This window comes from Vulpes lagopus, chromosome 17 (genome assembly GCF_018345385.1).
Source record: "Vulpes lagopus strain Blue_001 chromosome 17, ASM1834538v1, whole genome shotgun sequence".
Lineage (NCBI taxonomy): Eukaryota > Metazoa > Chordata > Mammalia > Carnivora > Canidae > Vulpes > Vulpes lagopus.
In genome coordinates this window covers 11742928-11760590 of record NC_054840.1, presented here as the reverse complement: position 1 = coordinate 11760590, position 17663 = coordinate 11742928, and the positions used below count along the sequence as shown (strand labels likewise).

The following is a 17663-nucleotide window of genomic DNA, read 5'->3' as shown; positions in this document are numbered from 1 at the left end:
TGTTATAGTCCCACAAACCCTTGATCCCACTTACAAATGGTATGCCAGCATCTCTATTTCTTTTTACCACTTCTTTCACTACATCAAGTGACTTATAATTCCAGCGACTCAGTTGGAATCCAAGACTCCAATATGCTGGCATTGCTGGTCGTCCAATGAGCTTTAATTAAGTAAATGAATATTTGATTAATTTCAATAAAGAGCATTAAAATTATTATTAATATGTTTCTTATTCTGTTATCTCTAGTATTTGAGTTAAATTACATATTTTGAAAAAGATTTAGTGTTACCTGAATTCTATGCCCTGGATATTCTATTAGAACTTTATTATAAAAAAAATAAAAATAAAAAAAAAAAATAAATAAAAAAAAAAAAAAAAAAAAAAGAACTTTATTATAAAACACTTTACATTTTGTCCCTAATCTCTGTTTTGTTAAAAAGTTAGAAAGTTAGCTCTTAATAAAATAGCATTTGCAAAGGCATATTCTGCCGAGCATGAAAAGTTAAAAGAGAGAATATAAAAATAGCATCAAAGAAAAAAAAGAAAATTGTCCCACCATACCCTCACTTCCTGTAGCAATAGAATGAATGAATAAGTGAACAAATGGTCCTCATGTAAGAAAAAAAAATGTTTAAAAGTATACAATTTATATCCCCTTATATTTTGGCACATATTTTTCTCCTTTTCTAAAGATTAATATTTTCAAAATATTTATAAAATATGTGTTCTGTAAGCTCTAACCCAGTTATTATATCATACTTGTCTCATTCACATGCAGGGCATTGGTTCCCGCCCCCCCATGGGCCAACAAGAGTCTCTTCTGTGCACACTCTCTCTGTGCGCAGCAGCAACAGCATATCAGTGTGTCATCACAACAGAGGACATAATTTTGCACATGGAAATTTTGCACATGGGTGTAACTAATAGCAATCGTTTTCACTAAAACAAAGTATTAGGTTATATAAAGACATTTGTAACATAAGACTTTATTGGCATGATGGTTTTTTTTAAATATAGGCACATGTGTATATATTCCATGATTTCTTATCATATATGTCTAAAAAACTACAATGTAACATTTAAAAAAATTACTCATAGTGAATTATTGTATTCTACTCATTAAACACTAAATTTATTTTAAAAATAAATTAGTATCAAAACTAAAAAAATTAGCATTTTAAAACTCATTTCATAAATATCTTAGGCTTCATAGAATTTCATTAAATATTAGGACATGTAATTGAAATGTCTTTGTGTGTGTATCATATATACATGGCATAATTTATTTTGAATAAAGGTTTACAAAATATGATTATATATCATATTAATTTATATATTATTTTAAACTTTATATATAAACATTGTTTTTAAAACTATTTGGTCAGTCTAATGAATTAAATTTTAAATATTAAAATATTGAAACCTCTAGTGGGCTAGCTTATGCAAAAAAAAATTGTTTTTCTTCAAACAAGAAATAAAGTTCTTTTGCCTATTATCTACATAACTATTATCTACATCACAGTGATTAATTGTGCCATATTCTACATATCTTATTGCTAAAAATCAAGCCTCTGCAAGGCTATCCATAAAATGAAGCAAGTGTGCATTATATGCTATACTACATGTGTGCTGTATTCATACACCACACATGACTCAAGCTCAGCTGCTGCTGACCACAGACTTTACTCAGCACGTAACAGATAACAATCTAAGCTAATATCTCACAAACCCAATGTAAAATTCTTTCTGAAATGTACTATCCACTGTTTTGATAGTTCGATTACCATACGCACAGTCTGTCTAAAGCTCAGCCTAGCACTGTAATTATGACTTAGTATGACAGACTGTAAATTTTGTGTGCTTTTCTGAAATGCATATTTCTTAATAGCAATTTGGGAAATGTTAGACACTGTAAATTATTTACTTGTGTAAAACCATACCTACTCTCATTTCACATTTTTGGATCCTAATTAAAGAAAGTTTTTGATAGTAATTCTCCTTTAACATCATTTTAGCAAATGGGAATTGTATATCAGAGATATATCAATTAAACAAGTTTTTAAATTTAGGTATAGTCCTTAAATCTTATGCCAATAAAAATAATTTATTTTTCTGCAATAACACTAGGAATTATATATTCCAACATTCACAGATCACGTAAAAAACTTATAAAGAAGAAATACAGTGTTATATTTAGAAGCAGGCTCAAGATAAGCCCTGGATTTCTTAACTCTCTAACCCATCTTGGATTTAGGTACATGAAGACATTATTTAATAGGTAAGGAGGAGTTGCTTAGAAGATATAAGACTCCAGACTATATTTCAAAATCTGTCTTTCTATGCCTGAGCATCAGAGCCAATTCTCCTGGAGTTTACCTACTGTGCAGCAAATTAACAGCAAATTTCATTAGCCCTCCTTATAACTCACTTGCCTCTAGGATTTTTATCAACAAGGTATATGACCTGTACATCTGTTGCCTATCCTCAGCCTTGAATATAAGATACTTCCCTCTGCTTTATCTCACCAAAGTAGGTCATGAATAAGCAAAGATTTAATATGCACTATTTCAAAGAAATCCAGCTCCTGAACTCAGCTTCCTAGAAGCAACAAAAATTTGATATCAGAAATATAGACATTTATTATATACATAGTTTTAATGGTATTGGAAAAATAAAAACCACCTACTCATACCCAAAAAATGGTAAGATTTAAAAATATATTTAGCTAAGAAGCTGCAGATATCTTAAATAAAATTAGACATGTGAGACGAAAGAAAATTATGGTAGAAAATAACTTTATAAATATATGTAAAACATACCTCTTGATACTGTTGAACTACCTGTTCTGGTGTATCTCCTAGAAAGATGTAAAAGTCCAGAATTCCACCAGTAACTCTGTAAGTTACTACTGGAGTAGGCTGGATGAAAATTTCTACAAATAAAATTGGAGAAGCATACATAATTAGGAAAAATAAACACAGTGGTAAAATAATTGCAGTGCTTCATATCAACCACATATTTTTACACTGTTTTAAATAATTAAGGTAAAATAAGATACTGAAAATAGGCAGAATATAGGAGAATAATAGAATGCTACCATATATGAGGTTTATGATAGGATATCCCAGATGTTTCTTTTTACAGATGTTGGCAGAGTCTCCCCCTGGAAACTGCATAACAAAGGATCAGTCCTTTTACAATAAATATATTGTTTTCTAAAATTGGATTTCAATTAGTTATTTTATTTAATTTTTTTAAGATTTTATTTATTTATTCATGAGAGACAACAGAGAGAGGCAGAGACATAGGCAGAGGGAGAAGCAAGCTCCTTGTGGGGAGCCCAATGTGGGACAAGATCCCAGAACCCCAGGATCATGACCTGAGCTGAAGGCAGATGCTCAACCACTGAACCACCCAGGCGTCCCTCAGTTATTTTGGTTGAAGATTCTCTAAAAGATTATATTACCTATCACATGCTAATATCTAAGAATAAAAGTTTTTATTTTTTCTGATTGTAGACAATATGCCTGGATAACCATAAAATATACTGTTCTTGCTGGGACATTGTTCAATTTTGTAGCTTTTTATTATCACTGATTCATCTGCTAAACATTAGTGTTGCACTCACAACATTTAAAAACATTCTATATTAATTGAATTATAATAAGCTAGAAAATTAATCTTCCTTTTTTCTCTCCCCATATGGACCTTTCTCTTTTATGGTTATAGTGGTACATTAACTTATCTTAACAAGTGAGGCTGTGGAAATAGGAATATTCTTTTTCATGAATGTGTTCATTGTTTCTCTGAAGGGACAAGAAAGTCCCAGAATATCATAACATGGTACACTCTCCCGAAAATAGAAACAATGATAAGCAAAATTCCATTTTCATACTACAAAACCTGCTTGTAATAATTTCACATAATAAATCATTACCAATAGAGTGTATTCTGACATACAATACCTATGATTGGAATAAGAGAGGGTTCTAAAATTGAAGTTAAACCTCATTGAAATATATTATCAGAAAAATTGCTCTTACCCATTGCATTGCTGTTCATTAAGAAAACACCAAATGATTTTCCAGTCTCGTCTTCAATACACATGAAGAATGTATGATGGCCATATAAATTATTATTATTCTGTATGGCAAAAATTTGAAAAATAATTTTTAAGGTATACTTAAACAATAAAATTATATATTTAAAATGGCCTATATTGGGGCACCTGGGTGGCTTAGTCAGTTAAGCGTCTGCTTTTGTCTCAGGTCTTAAGATCGAGCTCCATGTCATGCTCCCTGCTCAGTGGGGAGCCTGCTTCTCCCTCTCCTTCTGCCCTGTTTGTGCTTTCTTTCTTTCTCTTTCAAATAAATAATCCTTAAATAAATAAATAAATCCTTAAATAAAAATAAATAAATAAATAAATAAAATAGCCTTTATTCCAATTTGTTTCTGTAATTTACTCTTCATATCTCTATACTAATTTCCTCTACTATACATAACCATATGAAACACTGTAGCAAAAAAATTAACTCATTTTAATTATTAATATGTTTATACATAAAACATATAACAAACTATTCTTTAAGAATACTTTATGTTTTATTATGATTGAGTTTTAATAAGCTATTAATGATAAGAAAATCTCATATTTATTCATTATGCCCTATGTTTGCCCAAGGCACTTCAGGGAATTCCAAGGTAGTGTCTATTCTCATAAAACTTCTGCAGTTCATTTGCTAAGAGCTAATGAGTATGTGAAATGGTTGAGACCAACTGGAAATACACTTGAAAAGTAAAGGAAAAAAAGAATTTTTAGCTGGAAATGGAAGTTCAAAGGAAAGAATGTATGGAGTATAGCTAAGGAGTTCTCAGCCTGGTGTTTATTAAGTGTTCATTACAGATAGTGATGCTATAAAAATAATTGTTAGAATTATTATTAGTAGTTTGTTAATAATAGTTCTCTACCAAATAAAAATCTTTAAAGCAACAATCCACTTATTAATTTGAGGGAATGAAATAGTTAACACTAGCATTTTTTAAAAAATCACTAAGAATTGACTCAAAGCAATCATGAATCAATAAAAAATATTTTTTTTAATGATATGGTCTTTGTCCTGAAGAATCTCATATTTTAGAAGTACAGATACATATAAATACATATACTAACCTGTGGTGACTGTCATACTAAAATATGAATAAAGTGTTAGAAAATAAAGACTAATTACGCATAGGGAATTTGGGAGGAGTTCTTAGGAGTTTGAACTTCAAATTAGCTCTCAGTGACTTATTGTACAAATGATAACCTCAAGTTTCAGTGTTTACAAAAGGAACCAATCCCCAGATATATAAACGTATGGAAGATTATCATATGTTATGGAAGAGGAAGAAGCAGGTGTAGATATACAACATGATGTCCAATAAATAGGCAGACACCATATAATGCAAAGTGATATAGAATACAGTATTCAGAATTATTCTAGTGCAATGACTAGTCATGGATAGATTTTTGTTTTGTTTTTGCTTTTGTTTTTTTAAGTAGGCTCCATCCCTTTAGCATAGAGTCCAATATGGGGCTTGAACTCACAGCTGTGAGATCAAAATCGAAGCTGAGATCAAGAGTCAGATGCTCAACAGCTCAGATGCCCCGCGATGGATACGTTTAAGCATAAGGACTGAAAAGACAATGACAAAATATAAAAATCAAAATCAAAGAAAATATTCATAAACTAGCTATATCTATTTAAGTATTCATAAAATCTGTTGGTTACTTTTTGAGTTAATTTAGGACTTTACTATAAATCCTCACCCCTAAAGTAAACAAGCTTCTGGATTAAGTATCACTGACATCAGTAAAGGATGGTTTCAAATAGACTAAAATTATCAACTGCTCCAATATATTTTATTTATTAAAAAATAAAAGATAGTTCCTTACATCACCAGGAAGTTGATCCCGGGTAAAAATTGGCCATGTTTTCCAGTTTATATCATGACGAAATCTCTTATGAATATGTTCCCCAAGACCATACATATATTCACTAGGAAGTTTGGTTGAGATCTGTAAATACTGGTCAGAGTAAACTAGGGGACCAATGCTGGTATCAAACCTGTACAATAAAATAAGTAAATAAATTATTTAGAAACATACAAATCTTCTACCAAATAAGGGTCTATGTTATCATCCAGAATATTTCATTTTAAATATCATTTCTTGGACTATATGAATTGCATCATAAACAGAATTTGTTAATTCCATCAACACAATTTGCTTCATCACCACCAATATGATTCTTCATACACATCCTTTCTTTTAACTTTTATAACAATCCTAAAGCATAACTATCATTGTTTTTAAAGATTTTCTTTATTTATTCATGAGAAACACAGAGAGAGAGGCAGGGACACAGGCAGAGCGAGAAGCAGGCTCCATGCAGGAAGCCGATGTGGGACTTGATCCCAGGGCTCCAGGATCATGCCCTGAGCCAAAGGCAGATGCTCAACCGCTGAGCCACCCAGGCATCCCCATAACTACCATTATCAATTCCATTTTACAAATAATACAAATTGGGAAAATTAATTTATGTTTTCTAAGGAGACATATTGGGAAGCAGCAGAGCCAGATTTCAAACCCAGTTCTGCCTTGCTCCAAACACAGTTTTAAAATACAGTCGCATACTGGCTTTCATACCTCTAGCATACGTATTAGGATTAATGAAATTCAAAATAATTTTTCCAAAATGAAAAAGACTGTATGTTTGAGGCATATCAAATATATACTACAAGAAATGTTATATAGTATTTAATACTTTTGTGATTTAACATAATGTCAATTGCAAATTATTAAAATATATTTAAGAAAAGTAATTGCTAAGATTTGATCTTGACACCTGCTTAATTAACCTTCTTAGAACATGAGACCATTTATCTTGAAAATCACTAAAACCCTTGCTACAAATACCCCTCAAAATACATTCATAATGAAGGCATTTGAGCAATATTTAATTTAGTTATTATATATGCTTTCATATACATTTCCTATATGCATATATAAATTCCTTTAATATTACTATGGGAATTAGCCCTTTTCTGAATAGTAACTATTTGATCCTACTAACTGGCAACAAAATATAAGCAATAGGGAAAGGACACAATAAGAATTCTAGCCATGTAAAAATATAGGCAAAGCTAAAATTCTATCAGTGATGCTCTTTACCTTCACCTTTGGTTGGCTCCAATTTGTATATTTTCATTCACCTTCTCATACCTTTAATCCACAGGAAATAAAACTCGTTTTCCATTATTCTTTACAAGGATGTACCCTCACCCTCTCTGGGGAGGAAATTTTTTTTTTCAAGAAAAGCCTTAAAATTAAAACTTTCCTAATTCTATGATAATAGAATAAAATTGACCAGTTATTTAACCTTTTAGAAATGTAAAATAAGATACTTACAAAATTCTCCCATTGCTTTTTCTAATGACTTTGATGCTGAATGGATTATTTATAACCTGTACATCATACAATGTATTAGAAGCTGCAGTTCCAGTAAATTCTTTTACAAACTGGTGAGGGACTTCATATCTTTTGTTATTTGGATCAGTAATCTGCAAATATTTAAACAAATTAGCATTATTTGATTCAAAACCATTATTTCACTTTTCAATTCTGAATTATCAAATGCAAGTTTTGAATGAAAAATACTAAATATAATAATTTTATAGAGGAGCTATTAATCTAGTCAAACTTAATATTGTTGAATGGTTATGCACAGAATTGTATAAATTATTAAGGAATATAGAATTGGTTATAAAAGTATTGTATATAATATAAAGATTAGTATTTACTGATTTAAAATATACAGAAATTAATGATAATATTACCAGATATTTATTTTTGAATACAGTGTTTTTGTGAATATAAAAATTGTTATTGCTTTTCAGTGTTCATCCCCTTAGAAATCCCATGAAGATTTTAAATTTGCTTTAAAAAGGCCCTCTTAATTCTTGTGAAATTGCTTTAAAAAGTAATATACTAGAGATACGGTGTTGTTTTCACATTCAAATCCAAAAGACCATGCAAGTAAACAACTTGCTTTAAAAATAGCAAGAATTAGTTTATTTAAAACCACGAATAAAAGTGATACCAGTAAAAAAGAACTAGTAAGTATAAGTCCCATTTATAGAGCACAATTAATGTTTCTTAAATTGTAATCTAATTCTTCATCCTAGTCTGGGTTGAAATAATAAAAATTACAAAGTTTATTGAGTACCTATTCTTATCAAGACACTGTATCCAATATTTTACACTGACTATAGTATGAAATTCTAACTGCTGGAGAAACTAATGTTACAGTTCAGTACACAGGTTCAAGTAAGTGGCATAACTAGCCCAATTAGTCCTTTGCTTTGGAATAAATAGTTCTTAAGAGGGAAAAATGTCTTGGTAAGATGAAGGGTATGATCATAACTGCTTTTCATAATTAACTTCTCTTTATAAATAAAAAACAAACCTTAAACCGGAAACGATTGGCTGTTTGGTTTTGAGTTGTGAAAAGAACATGAGTAATGTCATTTCCAAACAATGTGGGTGAAGATATCCTGTTTAATGTGGCTTCAAGTCCTTAAAGGAAGAAAAAAGTTGTCATGACTGATGATTTTATTTATAAAGATTAGAAAATATTAAATATTTTATAATAATATTTCCTTTATCACAAAAAATGACTTATTTTGTTATTTGGAAAATATAATTATGCAAAAAAATAAATCCTTGACATAAAAAATTTAAACATTCTTATGTACAAACTTTCCATTTGATTCTATTTAAGATATTTAACCAAAGAAAAATTTTAAACATATTTTTTGTTTTCCACTTAAAATATATTCTTTTGGATCACTAATAACAGAACATTTCTCACCAGTACTTGTTGCTGTCAGTTGTCCAACATTATAACCATGGTTATCTACGAAGAAGCACCAAGGAATAATAGAGTTATTCCATGGCTTCCAGCAGCAACCTCGCATTGCACAAACTGCCTGATAAAACATTTATAAAAGGAACCATAGGTTAGTACTCTTATCATGTGCCAGGCTCTATTTTTCTAAAACATTCACTCCAATGTTTGAATTAAATGTTTGAAAAACAAGCTTATTTCTTCAAGAATATGTTAAAGCATCATCTATTTTCTTGTTCCTTTCACTTGGGAGAAATAAAAATTGAATTAATTTACACCCTACCAGGAATTGATGCTCTTAGTTGTGATTTATCAAATCAACATATTAATACACATTATTACAAACCTATGGGGTTTTTTTGCTGTTTTTTTTTAAGATTTTATTTATTTTAGTCATTTGACAGAGAAAGAAAGCACACAAGCAGGGGCAGCAGCAGACAGACGGAGAGGGAGAAGCAGGTGCCTCACTGAGTTGGGATGCTGACACATGGCTTGATTCCAGGACCCTGGGATCATGATCTGAGCCAAAAGAAAACGCTTAAATGACTGAGTTACCCAGGTACCCCAACTTTTAATTTTTTTATTTGAATAAAGCAATCTACAGGTTCAATACAATCCGTATCAAAATACCAGCATTTTTCACAGAATCAGAACAAATAATACTAAAATTTGTATGGAACCAGAAAAGATCCCATGTAGCCAAAGTAATCTTAAGAACTAAAAACAAAGCTGAAGGTATCACAATCCCAGATCTCAAGTTATACTACTGAGCCCATATTTTTTTTTTTAAATGTCCTGCCCTGGGTGCCTAGGTGGCTTAGCTGGTTAAGCATCCAACTCTTGATCTTGGCTCAGGTTGTGATCTCTGGGTCACAGGTTTGGGCTCCATGCTCAGCACACAGAGTCTGCTTGTCCCTCTCCCTCTGCTCCTCTATCTTTTTTTTTTTCCTCTCTCTCAAATAAATAAAATCTTTTTTAAAAAAATTAAAATAAAAAAGTAAAAGTTCCTGCCCTATGAGGAATTATAATCTATTCTGTTGTCATGTAGTCAACCCAGAAATATTGAAATATTTTTTGTGTATCAATTATGTATCAAGCTACAAGTGAATTTTGGCTGCCCTGAATTCAAGCCTACAGAAAATGCTTAAGACAGTTAGTTCCAGCCACTTATTAGTGCAGTACTTAAGTAAACTAGTTAAACTAATTTATGGGCCAGGTGTCTCAACTAGTTGAAGACCTTATATCCAATGGATAATATAAAACACTGAACTCTTGAGTAGTATTGTGATCTGTATGGAAAGATTATGTGAAGTGGAAAAAGTTCTAAATGCTTATATACCAAAAGTGGTAATGCTGTGTGCTAACATTGGTATAATTAAAAATCTACTTAATATTTAAATGTAATAGTGTGAAACACTTTCATATGAGCATCTATGGTATTTTTTTCTTGGTTATTGACCTTGAAAAAAAGTTTAAAGCCTACATTTTTAGTAGCTGACATGTTAACTTCTCTCCTATTACAACATAAAATTAAAATGGCTTCAGATACACATATGCATGCAAATGGTAAGTACAACTGGTTCTGATATTTTAGAGGGTCATTACCTATCAGAATATAAAGTATGTGTGACTTCTATCAGGCAATTTTCCCTTTACAGTAGTCTTTCTAAAAGACTTTTTAAAAAGGTTGGTACAAACAAAAAGGCATAGTTAGATGTAGATACACTGACTTGGGAAAGTGTAAGGTTCAAAGAAAAAAATAAATAAGCAAATTAGAATCACATTTTGCTAAAATAGAAAATATACATTAAAATGGAATTAGATGAAGTTCTTCCAAACATACTGTATTGGGTTACTAGGTATTGTAACAACCATAAACAGGATTGTCTGAATCAACAGAAATGTATTTTCTCACAGTTCTGGAGTCTAGAAGTCCTGCTTCAAGGTGGTGGCAGAACCATGCTCCCTCTGAGGCTCTAGGGAAGACTGCTTCCTTGCCTGTTCCTAGGTTCTGATAGCTCCTGGTAATCTATAATTTCTTGATTTGAAGATGCCTTACTCCAATCTCTACTTCCATCTTTACTCTGCCTTCTTCCCTGTAGTTCTCTGTATGTCATCCCCTTTCTTATAAGGACACCAGCTATGGGATTTAGGGCCCATCCCACTCCAGCATAACCTCATTTAACATTTAATTACATCTGCAAATATTCCTATTTCCAAATAAAGTCATATTTTAAGGCTCCAAGTAGACATGAATTTTTGGAGAACATCCCTCATACCACTACATATACACACCAAAATATTAATTTAAAAATGTATATCCTCATTGTTGCTTTTAAAACGAATAATTTTGGTTTATTTGGGGGTATTTTTGTATATTTTTTATTAGAGTTTGATTTGCCAACATATAGCATAACACCCAGTAAATTTTGGTTTATTTTTTATAGATTTCGATATTGGTTATTTATGGTTAGTCATTTTGCCTAGTTTTCAAAATTTCAGGTATTTTCCCCTCTTATTTTAATTCCTAATTTTTTTAAGTTTTTATTTAAATTCCACTTCGTTCAGATACAGTGTTATATAAGTTTCAGGTGTACAATATAGTTGATTCAACACTTCCTTATAATACCCAGTGTTCATCACAAGCACCCTCCTTAATCCTCACGATCCTTTTCACCGCCCCCCGCCCCGCATCCACCTCCCCTCTGGTAACCATCAGTAAGTCCTCTATAGCTAATACTCTGTTTCTTGATTTGCCCCCTCTCTCTTTTTTTTTCACCTTTGCTCATTTGTTTTGTTTCTTAAATTCCACATATGAGTGAATTCAATTTTCTTCTTAATTTGAAAAAACAAAAAAAGTAAAACACATCAATAGGCATAAACTTTGGTAGGTAAAAATACAATACACTTGTTATGTTCTTATCTTTATTATATGTGTGTGAGTATGCATATAGAAATATATGTAATAATATTTATATTACTGTATACGGATAGACTGTATTATGGACTGAATTGAGTCCTCCCCACAATTCATAATTAGGAAGCCCTAATCCCCTAACCCCAATGTGACTGTATTTGGTGATAGGGCATTTCAGAAGGTAATAAAGGTTAAATGAAGTCATAGACTGGTGTACAAATCTGATAGGACTGGTGCTCTGATAAAAAGAAGAGACTCCAGAGCATGGTCACATATATATTGTCTCTCTCTCTTTCTGTGCATGGAAAGACCTGTGCATTGGAAAGACCATGTGGAGACACAAGAATGCAGCTGTCTACAAGCCAGAAAGAAAAGTCTCACTAGAAACCAACCCTGATGGCATCTTGATTTCTAGCCTCCAGAACAGTGAGAAAATAAAGGTCTGTTTTTAAGCCACCTAGCTTAACATTTTATTACAGAAGTCCAGGCTGACTTATGCACTCTGGGTAGAATTATAGCTGCTCTTAAATTAAGTTCACCTTCTTTTCTTAAATGACAAATTACATTAGCTGAAATTTGCTAAATTCATAAATTTAACTTGTTTCACATTGAAAACACTCTTTAGCAACCAAACCGACTGACATTAAAAACAGCAGGCATCAAAACCTTAAACCTTTGGCTTTGAAATGTTGTTTCCCTTTAAGATCTTAGCAGCCAATATTGTTCCTAATAGAATTCCATGTTAAGCTTCAACTGTTTCCTAAGGAGAATATGCCTGAAGAGAATATCTGGACAATTATCTTAGCATGTCACATTAAACACTATTTATCTAGCTCTTTTATCAGTTACAAAGACCCACTATTCCTAATGTTGTCCTAAGAAAAATCTCATCTATGTGCAACTTTTCACAGCAAATTAATCAGAAAATTATGTGTTAATTATGAGGTTGCAATGGTAGGATAAGGCTAATAGAAATTTTACTGTTAATTTAATTATTTTTGTGATGGAGGGAGAGAGGTGAGATTTAGATATGTTTATTATAGATTTAACATATATTATAGATATGCATGTTACATGTATATAATAATATGCTATAGATGTACATATTATATTATAATATGTATATAACATATAATATTTAAAAGCACTGATTAATATATATTTACATTAGTATATATCATAATATATTATTGATTACATACAATACATAGATATTGCAAAATGTGAATGCACACATATTCACACACACACTCTCATTGACCTTTATTCCCACATATATTATGAAGACCACAGAAGAGTCAACTTAGGGTTACATGAACCCATTAAGTTACCCTTAATTTTCTCCATTTGAGCTTCTTCTCCCAAACTACCAAATAATAATAAAAAACTAATAATAATTTTCCAAAATATCAGTATTATTTCATTTTCCAGACACTTCTTAATACCATCATTACAAATACTTTTATGGAGTATTCATATTGTCTCTCAAACATTCTATATGGTCAAAGGCTATACTTTTTTAAAGTGTAGATTTGCAAGGATAGAATTTCATAAAGGTTTTTAAAATTAACAATAGCTTATTAAGCATGGAAAAATATTAACTTGTTAACTTAAAGTGATTAGAAGTACAGAAAAGCAAGCTCATCAACTTCAATTATCTCTCATCTCTTTATATGGAGCATTATTAAAAAGATAAATGAAGCCTAATGATGACTAGAGCTTTTAAAAATATGGAATTGATCCAATATTGAGCAATTATCTTAATATAATTACTATTATATATATATTCATAAAAAATTAAAGTCTTTTGTTGCAGACCTGTGTTGGAAATTGTTCTGGAATGCAGTTTATTCTCTCATTGATAGGATCATTTAGCTCGCTTGGACATTTTCCTGAACTAGGATACACAGTGGTTGTACGAGTGGTAGGTGGAGTTGAAGTAGAATTACTAATTGCTAGGAAAGAGAGAGAGATCAATAAAATAAACCATGGTGTTTTTTCAGATTATTTGGGTAATAAATACCTTACATTGAAAGAATACATTAATTTATATATAAGAAAAATAAATTTTACACTACTTAAATCCCCACAAATTCAAGTCCTAATTACCAAAAGAAAATACTGAAACAATATTTAAAATTTGACTGTGCAGAGCCCTATTGACTATTTCTGCAGAAAAACAAAATATTATCACAGAAAGTCTTGAGGTAGATTCAAAAGGAAGCAAAATGTTCATTTTACCACATTTATGAAAACTGTGTTTTATAGATCAAGAAAGAAGAAGGAGAAATATGGATGGGAAAAGGATATAGAAAAGGAGATAAGAATTAGAGCAAAAAAGGGAGAAATAGGAAGAAAACAATACCTTGAAGTGAATAGTAAAGAAATCAGGGAACTATAAGGAAAAATAAATCCCAATTCTATATAATAAGAACTTGCCAGCAATAAGATATAGTAAAGATAAAATGATCACGCCACAATGTAGTGAGCTTTCAGTTAACTAGGAGAAGGTAAAACAAATGCCTAATAGCAGTAGAAAACTAAGTTAGACTAGAAGATAATCAGAACATCTTTTCTAAGAGAGAATGATGGAAAAAAAGAGATTAGTTGGATCAGAGTAGTAAGCATTTACTCTGAATTAGGATAAAAATATTCAGAAAAAATGATAAACACTTCAAGCTTTGTTTTACCTTCCTTTTACCTGTTTTTGTTATACATCATCTGTTTCCTTTGAAACAAAAATGAGACTAAAATAAAGAGGATGTCCCCCCCCCCAGATTCTCCACCCCTCCTCCTACTTTTGCAAGTATCTGAAAGCCAAACCAAAAAATTACAACAGTTCTTCATTGAAATAACTATAATATAATGGATAGAAAAATTTGGAATAATTATGTAACTTACTTGAGATCTTTCTTCACATGTTTCATCTCATGCAGATTTACTTTTAAAAATCCATAACTATTAAGGGGTAAATTTTTTTTAACTTCACTATAATGTGTAAGTATCTTTAACATTAGTTACCTTCAACAGCAGGTGTCTTAGTTGCTAAAACAGCAATTAGGGCAATAGCTATTATAGTAACTATAACAAAAAGGACAATCAGAGAGATTTCTAATCCAGTAAATTTCTTCTTTGCCATCTAAAGAAAAAAAAGGAAATTATATATTTAATAAATATGTATTTATATATTTTTTAAGATTTTATATATTTATTCATGAGAGATACAGAGAAAGGCAGAGACACAGGTAGAGGGAGAAGTAGGCTCCCTGTGGGGAGCTCAATGTGGGATTCGATCCCAGGACCCCGAGATCATGACCTGAGCTGAAGGCAGATGCTCAACCACTGAGCCACCCAGGTGCCCCAAGTGCATACTATTTAATCTTTCTTTAATCCTTCCACTTTTGCTCTTCTAGGTTGGTCCCAATTTATGCCATGGTCTTGATGCATCCTTCCCTATTACTCTTAGAAGCAGAGTTAATCTATCTTTTTCCATCTTACCATACCACATAACAAATCTATTGCCTTTATTAATGTATATGTTAATTTCCTTAATTGGATTGTTTTGTTTTGTTTTTAATTTTTAATTTTTTTTGTTATATTCTTTAAAAAAAAAAGATTTATTTATTTATTTCAGAGAGAGAAAGTGGGAGGGAGGATTAGAGGGAGAGGGAAAGACTTAAGCAGAATCCACACTGAGCTCAGAGCCTCACACAGGGCTTGATTTCACAACCCTAAGATCACAGCCTGAGCCAAAACCAAGAGTCTGACACTTAAATGACTGTGCCACCCCATCACTCCAGTATTATTATATTCTTAATAACAATAATCATGGAAGTAGTTCAGAGCCTGACATCAAGTAAGCATTAGCATTCAATTTTAGCATATGGTTTCCTATTACACATATGAAAGTTCTTTATTGAATCTGTAATCTTCAAAGACACAAGTGTAAACTAGGCTTACAAGGGGGTATATGGAGCTGTTAAGAAAATGAAACTGAATTGCTCAATGTTCTCTGAGAAAAGACACAGTTGAATTTAATGTTTAACTTTAAGTAAGTTTATCTCACTGAAAGTTTTATCTTACTTTGGTATCAAGAAGTCAATAAGAATTGTGCCTTTCTATTGTTAAGAAAAGTCTAAAAACAAAAATGCATCTTGTTTCAAAGGAAACCTTTTATCTAGAAGAATCACAACAAAATTATTGTATTAAAATTAAATTACTCATGTGAGTACTCATATACAATCAGTACTAAAATTGTTCATATGCTACTCTCATATCTTTAAGAAAAACTAAAAATATTTTGTCCTGTTTTAGTACAAGGACTATATATTTAAAATGGCAAATGAAAATATATTATGTTTTCTATTTTAATTAATCACCTATAAACAGGAGTATTGCTAACACGTAATAAGGGGGAAAATTACTTGGAAACATGAGAGAAACAAAGAAATATGATTTGCATACTTACCTTATTTCATAGCCTGTTCTGTTTGCTAAGTTGTACCAGAGTTGAGTAAGACTGCCAAAGTAATGATCAAGGAAACTGCTCAGCTATATATTAAGCTACTCATAAAGTTTTATTGCATCTTCACTGGCCTATCAGTATTTAATAAACTTCTGTTCAACGTGCATTGGAAAAACATGTAACCCTGAAAATAGCTGCATAAATATTTCTGTCTAGAAACATAAGTCAATTAATAATTAAGCCCTCAGATAGTCTTTGATTTCTGGAAGCTATTAACTAGTCCAAAAATATAAAAGTATTTATTTATATTTTTTCAAAAGTTTATTTCTTTCATTATTTATATAGTTTGAAAATTATTTTACCAAATTATGTGAAATTTAAACTATCACTAAAAAGTAGAAACACTGGTAAAGTAGGATCTGAAAAACATTTGCCAGAACAATCAGAAGATAATATTTAATAGAAGATATATAACATAGTTATAAAATAGAAGATAATATAAAAAGTAATGCTAAAATAAAAGCTCTCTCTTGTGTCTCACTATTAATGTTAAGTTTGACGGGCTGAACAGATCCATTAGAATACAATGTAAAAGTAGAGTTATATAAATAAGTAATCCAGAAATAAAAATTTTATTTATATATTTTTTATTTAAGGCACATATTTCATTATAAAAATTATACTAAACACCATTTCATACAGTAAAAATTATGGTATCAATTACATTACTGATTTAAGCCAGTATAGTGTTTAAGATCAAAAGATTTGATACAAGAGACGTATATATAAATGCTAGGTCTACTACATATTCCTAAGAAATTGGGGGCAAATTTGTTAATGTTTTTAAAACTAAGTCACTTTACAAAGAGGAAATAAAAATACCTACCCACAGATTCATCATGAGATATGCACTAATATAGTCTATTATTATTGCGGTTCTGCTATCATAGATACAATCTGAAATGCTTAGTGTCAGAGTTCTGCACACAATCTGGGCACTACTTTTTAAAAGGAATATACATTAAAATAATAAAATAAAGGAATATACAATAAAATAATACAATAAAATACATTAAAATATACAACTGCACCAATAATAAAGGAATAATAAAGGAATATACAAATAAACATACTTTTTAAAAGGAATATACAAATAAAATAATGTGTTCATACAAAGTAAAGTAACTGGTTTTTTGAGGCAACTTGAATATGAGTTTAAGGAGAAACAGTCGAAGTGAATGTATGGATTATTGTCAAGAATCTGGGGTTGGGACAATTGGGTGGCTCAGCAATTGAGCATCTGCCTTCAGCTCAAGGCGTTATCCCCAGGAT

General features: G+C 30.9%; 1 protein-coding gene across 3 annotated transcripts in view; it reads right to left on the bottom strand.

Annotated features, from left to right (window-relative positions):
- The window catches only part of SI (sucrase-isomaltase), a 90099-nt gene extending 73689 nt beyond the window's left edge, over positions 1–16410 (bottom strand). For 2 of the 3 annotated variants that reach the window (XR_005984299.1, XM_041732071.1), the window contains exons 1-10: positions 16335–16410; positions 14888–15005; positions 13685–13821; positions 8914–9031; positions 8509–8618; positions 7452–7603; positions 5937–6108; positions 4045–4144; positions 2821–2933; positions 35–160 (exon numbers count right to left, since the gene is read on the bottom strand). Coding sequence is in view for 2 of the 3 variants with exons in the window: in XM_041732071.1 (XP_041588005.1) it covers positions 35–160; positions 2821–2933; positions 4045–4144; positions 5937–6108; positions 7452–7603; positions 8509–8618; positions 8914–9031; positions 13685–13821; positions 14888–15005 (1146 nt within the window). In the remaining variant the exon portion in view is untranslated. Of the gene's footprint in view, positions 1–34; positions 161–2820; positions 2934–4044; positions 4145–5936; positions 6109–7451; positions 7604–8508; positions 8619–8913; positions 9032–13684; positions 13822–14767; positions 15006–16334 lie in introns of those variants that run through there. The other variant, XM_041732072.1, reaches the window with a different exon arrangement.
- Positions 16411–17663: the final 1253 nt, after the last annotated feature.